General features: G+C 42.3%; 1 protein-coding gene across 1 annotated transcript in view; it reads right to left on the bottom strand.

Moving 5' to 3' along the window:
- Window positions 1-4,810: 4,810 nt before the first annotated feature.
- The window catches only part of GABRR3 (gamma-aminobutyric acid (GABA) A receptor, rho 3), a 30,502-nt gene continuing 27,268 nt past the window's right edge, over window positions 4,811-8,044 (bottom strand). The window contains exons 8-9 of the mRNA XM_009890097.1: window positions 6,117-6,313; window positions 4,811-5,113 (exon numbers count right to left, since the gene is read on the bottom strand). Coding sequence (XP_009888399.1) covers window positions 4,811-5,113; window positions 6,117-6,313 — 500 coding nt within the window. The remainder of the gene's footprint in view (window positions 5,114-6,116; window positions 6,314-8,044) is intronic.

Below are 8,044 nucleotides of genomic sequence, written 5' to 3'. Positions count from 1 at the left end.
GTCTCCTCCAACGCCTCGGGCCTGTGTCCCGGCGCCCGAGGGTGCCGGCGAGCAGCCGCTACGCCGGCCGGGAGGAGCCCTCGGGCAAGGGGAGACGCTCCGTGCCCTGGGCCGGGGCGGGCGCCATCGGTGTCCCGCGGCGCGGTGCCACCAGACCAGGTTGCTCAAAGCCCCATCCAGCCTGGCCTTGGACACCTCCAGGGATGGGGCAGCCACAGCTTCCCTGGATAGGATGTTGAGCTGGAATAACGTTCACTGGTCTCAGCCAGTAACGGTGGGCAGTGTTTCACGCCATTTAACCTCGGTTGGTGGTGAGAATGTAATGTCAACCTCTTTTTTTTTCTTTACACCCAAACTAGAAAGTTTTAAAGCAATCACCACCTGAAAACATAATCCATGCAAGAAGTATTTCTTCATCTACTGAAGTAATTTAATGTGAATGTGCAAGAGAGAAATCTCAATTTTTTTGAAACCAATGGGTAATTACACAACAGTATCTCCACTAAAGTTATTACATGGTTTAAATTAGGAGATACAACATAAAACCTTGTGGTTATTGGTATAAAATTTTATTTCATACACACAGAAGTACCTGGGCTTTAGCTGCATTATTTTTTTCCTGGACCAAAATCTTGTTCCAGAGCCCCTCTGGCTCTTCTGAGAAGAAACTTTTAGAATCCTCACCGAGCACATGAAAACTTGTATTTTTAGTTACCTTTATTAAAGACGCCTGTTAATGGTTTAATTTACATTGGCTGAAAGACATCAGAAAAATTGTTAGGCAGGTTTTGCTAAAGTTTAGTTCTTGTGTACGGATAGCTTGAAGCATACAAAGCAGAACTGCCAGCAAAAGGTGAATTTTGGAAACCTCAGCAGCCTTACAGTCCGTGGCTAATGTAAGAAAGTTATATTGGGCGTAAGTTTGCTACTTAGAAGGACCTTTCAGTGACAGATAAGAGAGGGGACTGTGTTCTATCAACAACTGGTGGAAGGAAATAATAGAGCCTTTCACATTGAAAATACCCATTCAGATCCTTCCCTTTATAGCAAATGGTTTTGCGATCCTGTTTCTCCTTGTGGTGTGGGTGTTACTCACACAGTAATAACTCCTGCTTCCCCGGCACTAGCTGGACCTTTCGGAGGAAACATCATATGATTCCAGTGGGTTCTGCGTTCGTGAATGCATCCAGCAAACTCCTACGTGCCAATAGAGAAACTGGCAAAATATAATACATGGGAAAAGGGAATCCAGGACAGAAAAAGGCAAGCACGGCTCATCCTGTTGAGTCATTGTTCCGTTACCACCTGGACCACTTGGGTCACCAGCAGACCCAGACATCGTGGCCACTTCATCATGAAATATAGATTAATCAGCATGTGGATGGGCTACCAGAAGAGAGAATTTGCCAGGGGTGAATGCTAAGGTTATCCTAATTGTACAAATGTGTATGAATTAGTAAAATTTGAGTTTCTCTATAAAGCTTTTTTTTTTCTTTTCATTAGGCTGTGACTTTGGAAGAAAAAGATTACATTCTCTACTTTCTGACTCATTCTTAGTTCATCATGACGTCACTCAACATTCAGGACACTTTGCAAAATGTATTAAATTGTGAATATTTTAGTGTAAACAATCCCCAATAGTTGGGATATTCAGAGGCATACATTTTTGTAGCTCTCTGAAAAACAGTTCACTGGCATGCAATTCTGCTTACTCCTTTCATGAGAATTATAAAGCCTTGAAGAATGAAGTAGTTCTCCAGACTTAAAAGTTTGCATCACCTACATTGACACTTACAGGATGTTTTCTTAATAGACATGGGTGTAGCAGCAGATGCTAAAAATAGGGAGGCCACTTCCTGCACCTCAGCTGGTCACAGAAGCCATTACGAGCTGTTATTTCTGTTCCAAAAATCCACAAAGCACTCTCAGCATAACTGCTTGAATATCGCCAGGATGAATACTCAAACAAATATGTATTTACGTAATGGCTGTGATGTTTTAACTTTTAGTAAATGCTGAGGGAAGTAAAATCCCTACATTTGACTGGCTGCAAAACCAGCCACAAATAACAGGAATGGGAAACACTTGTGAATACTTTTTTTAAAGGACTTCTGTGCTGGTCTGTCTAGACAAATTGACTAAAAGTATTTATTATCGTCCCCTTCTGGAAGATAACACAAGCTTCAGAAGAGGGTCATGTGAGTTTTAGTCAGCCCTCTAATGCCCTCTAAACAAGAAATAATGTATTTAAATACTGTTTGTTATTGTTTACTATTAGTACGAGCAATAGAATTTTGAAGCATAATTGATCCTGCTATCATCCCTATCATGCATTAAGAAGATAGAAATTATAAGCTTGGCTGTAAAAGTATGCAGTTCAGTTTGATCTTCATAAGGTGCAATCATCTTCTTCATTATCATAATAAAACCTGCTATGTAGTACTCTCCGTGGGGAGAACACTTTGCCAACGGTTACATTCACAGTTGCAAAGTAACTTAACAGTTTTCCTCCACAGAAGCAAGCTGTGCAGCATTTGGGCACGTGTATGGGATGTGCCCGGAAGTTAAATGGAGGCAGGAATCTCTTTTCCTCCACACTTCCATGTGTGGGCCTGCTTGCCGGACAGCCCACACGGGGCTTGGGCACAGCTGCGCTGCGGGGCTTCTGCTGCTGGAGATCCTGTAAGAAATTTGTAAGAGGGAACCGGGTTGGGTCAAGAAGCACGTGCGTATTTTTTCTGTTGGGGGCTGAGGATTCGCTGTTGGCTACAGAACAAATACCCCTTCCCGTAAGGCAGATTTAAAAAAAAGTATGTGAAAACAATGGTGCTATGTTAGTTCATGTGAAAAGTTTGGGACACACACATCTGGAGCAATTAGATGGGATCTTCTCAGGCAATCTGGAACATCTGTGCAGGATGCCTTCATAATAGCAATGCAGTAATGAGGATGTCGTGGTAATTTTTTTATGTATCTATATTACACACTGGATCAGCTTGAGGTCTAGTGTGCTGGTGCTGTTGTCAAAGCCTGCGTGTCCTTTGGCTTTACGTTCCCAGCATTGTCATTCCTGGTACGGTTCTGCTTTCCATGACAGGATTTCCTGGAAGAGTATCAAAGCCGTCTTAGCTCTGATCGTTTGTTTGGCAGCGAACTGGCTGCCAAAGTACCCACTCACTCCATCAGATTTCAATCACCCGGCATGCAGTGTGTCACCAGCTTCTCCAGCTCTGTAATGGGGAGCTTGACAGATGCAGCCTTTTGAAACAGTGGAAGACATCACTGTACTACAAGCAAACAATATTGGAGCAGGAAAATCAAATAAACCAGAGAATGGCTCAGGCTTCTAAATTTATTCGCATTTCCTAATCTTGACCAAGCAGTGACCAAGCATTTACTTTGTGACATTTTTTGCCACCACAAATCATTGTTTTGAGCTGACTTTGTAAACTTAAACTCATTTCATTAAATGACAGACAAACCCAGTGAATTTAAGTGGAAAATTCTCCTTATTTGGGAAAGTTGCAAAAGTAATCTTGGTTCTTTTCTAGAGCTCTGAACACATTTTGTGTGTCCCCAAACATCCTTAATTCAACCTCCTTAGCCTGAACCTAAGGATATTTCTATGCAGGATTCATCTGGGACAGACGGGATTCCTGTATATGGCTCTGTTTTGGCACGTCTGCTTCCTTTTATTTCCTGTGTGTCTCGGTGTGGTGTCTTGAACTGTGCTGGGGATCAGTGCTGCAAGCAGGCATATGTAGCTTCTCTTCACTGTAACATTCAATCTCAAAAGCCAAAGGTGGGGAGAGGCAAAACCTAAAGCTCACGTATGCAACATAAAGCAGAAGAACCAGATTCTACTGAAGACATGGTTTGTTTTCTTGATAAAGTTTCTAAAATCTCTGCCTCAAAGCCTACATTTCTGAAATGAACAGTTAATGCAGAAAGCAGGTGATGACAGCAGGTCTACAAGAGGCACAGGTGTGTTGGTGTCACATGAGGGGCATTGCTGGTGCAGGTGACGCTAGTCATCCACCTGGGAAGTGGCTCTAAGACACTGAGTGCATTGGGTCTGGGACATTGTTCCTCTGCTGCCTGTGGGACTAGTGATTATGATTTCTCTAAAATAAAGGCCCTTCCCAGTGGTCATGTGGAAAGTCAGGGACAGCTGACAGGGTGAGCGTTTTTCTTGAGGTGTTGATGATGCCCAATGTACAAAGCCCCATCAGCTTTACTTCCTGCTGGTCCCTACCCCACTGCTAAGCCATAATCACTTTCCCTCTGGTTACCATCCGAGGAGAAAGGCTCCTGAGGTGCATACGCGTTGCCTAGCAAAATCTAAATGCAGCAAGTGAAATAAGGATAGGAGCTATTTGAAGATGATTGGTGCCGATTGCCTGCTAAAATGGGCCACAATTGGAGAGCAACAGAGAGGCTGATTAAAGAGGAATGGTTAAAGTGCAGGTAGAGACTGGGTAATACTTCAGGTGGGAGCTGCTTTCTGTTTAGGTGTGTGGCAAAGAGCTCCCTTAGTAAGCACGCCGCTTCTATGCTACTGCAGTAATAGCACGTGCATTGGATTGCCCCAGTGAAGCACTGCACAGTCCAATTGAAAGAGAAACCAGGCTCGTGAAAGTTTTTCATTAACAGTTTTGCTTCTAACAAAACCAGCCTCCTTATGACGAGGCTCATCAGCCTCGTCAGTTTTGGAAACTTTTAACCCTTTCCTCTACTGCTGCTGCATTATTTTTAAAGCATGATGCTACCCCCATACGCAAAATAATGTCTAGCTTATAACGGTTTTTGTTCATATGTACAAACCCCAGTAAAAAAAGTTGAACACAATATACACACTGGGAAATATAATCCTGGAATATGTGTCAATAACATGATTGTTCTGTAAAATAATCCTGCCCACGTTTCCCTTCAGAGATCTCTTCCTCTTCATGCGAGGTGTGTCCGCATTGGAGACGCTGGCTGCACCTGCTCGAGTCTCATTCTCTTCACAGCGGTCTGAGAAAGAAGGCAGGTCCATGTCCACATCTGTGTCGTGAAAGCATCCGTCAAAAGCCATTGCTTGCACTGCATCGATACTATACATTCCTGAAGCCTGGCAACAAAGAATAGTTATTCTGCGTCTAGCAGGAGCCATTTTAGTAAATTATAAATAAATAAAACAGAAAATAAAGAAAGCTTTCTCTTCAGTGGTGTTCCCTCTGTGGAGAGCATATGGAGGACTACCTCACAGTACTGCTATTTGTGGGGCCCTCCCCCTTGTACAGGACATGAGTGAGGAAGGGGGTACATGTGATAAAACACACTTGTCTGACTGCTTATTGCCAGCTTCTGGCTGGCAATATGTGCCCCAGCTTCTGAAATAGAAACATGAAACTCTCCCTTTCCTGTCGCTTTGCATTGCTGGAGTTGTGGGAAATTACTTCAAATGTTTCCATGAGTAGTTTTTTGATGGGATTATCAAATCACGTGAGCAACATATCCACCCTTTTGGTGTTTTTCCCCTTGTGATATTCCAACAAATGTGTTTACATGAGGGGATATTCTTGAAGCAAAGGTTTTAAGGGAGTGCTTCATAGAAAGCAAATTTAACCTGTGAACGTTTCTGCTTCAGGCACACTTTTCTAAAAATGACCTTGTCATTTATCTGGTCTTGGGACAAAAAGGCATCATTAAACCCATCTTCCTAATTGAAAATGGCAAAGCAGGAGAAGGAGCAATAGCCTCTGCTTCAAGGGGAAACAGGAGGGAGTATTACATGAGTGCATTTTGGGGTGTATTTCAGAGAGAGGAAAAATACCTTGATCAATAGATATTTGAGAACAGAATGAAGGTTCCCTTCCTCTAGGGGGGCAGGGGGGGAACAGGAGATGTGCTCCCTAACCTCTGCCCCAATAAAAGAAAGGGAGAGAGAGCACAGACCTTCTCAAGATCTCAAACAGGATGAGACATTTCCTCCCTTCAGCCAAGTAAAGAGAAGTGCGATACAGAGTGGAGTCACAGAGATGGTTACTGTACTGTTATCACAGTGGTGTATCAGGATTACTCTGTGGCTTCTGTGATGCTTTCTGAAGGCAACAAAACACAGAGCATTGTACCTTGCCCCTTTTTTTGAGTTGCTTTCTCTCTTCAATTGTGGTGAGATAGTTCACTGCTGCGTATTCAATGACAGACAGGAAGACAAAAAGGAAGCTGATCCATAAATACACATCCACAGCCTTTATGTAAGACACTTGAGGCATTGAGGCACTTACTCCCGTCATGATGGTTGACATTGTCAGCACTGTAGTTATACCTGCCAAAGAAAAAGGGGAGGTTATCATACTACTGGCCAGCTGGTTCTGTTTAGCTCATCACAATTGCTTGGACAGTACAGCTTTGTGAGGGCATATGATTGACACTGCCTTTAACTTCATTGCACAGGCTCTGGAAAGTGGAGTGAACCATGAAGGACCTATCACATACAATACTGAAACCAGTAAATCATCTCTCTTCTGAGTGCATACAATTAGAGCTGTGGCACACCAGTTTCGAACAGTGGGGACACAATGGTGATTCAATGGTGATAGAGAAGTGAAAGCAGGTTTGTGGTTTTCCCTCAATTCCCAGAGCCGGGGTCTCCACTGCACACTTTCTTGTCCCAGAGAATCCCCGAAGAATCACCAATTTCCCTCCTAACCCCTTCTCAAATTGTACTTCTTGAGAACGTGTTATCAGCGTGTATGTCTCTGTCCTAACTCCATGTGTCTCTAAAAACACTCTAGCATAAAAAAGCTGTATCCATTGAAACTAAGAAATATTTTTGTCTACTTCAGTGTGTCCAGAATTTCACCCTCATCTTTTAAATCTCTCTTACATGCAGCTATTCGCCTCATTTTGTTTTGCTCTATCTCAGAAAAACAAAACAAAACACCAACACCCAACACCCAACCCAGGCCCTGCTTTTAAAGAAATGAATGTAGCGCTGGAAGTGGAGACATCTCAGTAACATCTGTGAGACACCATTGGCTGATAGCATAGCCTTTCAGCTGGGTCTCAGTATAGCCTTTCTCCAGTTTTATGCTAGTTAAAGTTCACTGGAACATACAAGAGTTTTCCCTCTCCCTCTCTGCAAGTTCCTTACGATGAAGGATGGAGTTTGAAATATACCATGTAAGAGGAAATCAATTTATTTAGAGTAAGTATACTCTAGGCTAGGGAGATAAGCTTTTTAAACTTTATTGTTAACATTGCCTATGGATTATGTATTCTTATGCTAATGAAATGTGCATTATTCATAGAACTCCTCATGCATAGCCTTCTGCAGAAATCCATGTGTAAATTAAAGAACATGATCAGCAAAACCATCTTGACAACATTACCAATGACTGACTGAGAATTAAAAGTTTATTTTTAAAGATGAAGTTAAATTTCTTAGAAATCAAAGGAATTGGTAGCTGCATTAATGAAAGTAGGTAGGAGGTAACATAATTTGGTTTTAGACTAACAAATAGATTTATATCTCAGGTATTAATAGCTTTAGATTGTGCCAATAGAAAGGGATCTGAGGTAGCTACAGTCCTATTTTTTTTCTAGCTTGATATAGATAAAAATTGACGGCTCCCTCAATACATGCAAGTTTGTTTCTTAAACAAAGATCCTCAAATTTTCACTTGTCTAAGAAATACGGCAACATACAGCTGGCTTCTGGGACTAGCATCAGTGAGAAGAACAGGAACTTCATTACTAATTGCAGGACTCAGGTGCACTATGATTGCATTAGATATCTTAACAAATTTCCATCAGATCTTCACAGAGATGCTAATCTTTGAGCAAATGTACTCATTCCAAGGCCATCAGCATTATATTCCCAACAAAGGCAGTCTTGAAGTGGTATCAACTGATTCATCACCGAGGAAAAACAATAATGTTATAAAAAAAAACCCACGGCAATTAGTCTTTTTTCTCCTGAGCTGTGGTGTTCAGAACTAAAACTGTGAGAGCAGAAAGATGTCCAACTAACTCTTTGGCTTCCACAGAAGCCTGT

Source organism: Charadrius vociferus, unplaced genomic scaffold (assembly GCF_000708025.1).
Source record: "Charadrius vociferus isolate BGI_N301 unplaced genomic scaffold, ASM70802v2 scaffold287, whole genome shotgun sequence".
NCBI lineage: Eukaryota > Metazoa > Chordata > Aves > Charadriiformes > Charadriidae > Charadrius > Charadrius vociferus.
The sequence above is the reverse complement of the archived record's forward strand: the minus strand, read 5'-3'. Positions and strand labels throughout refer to the sequence as shown.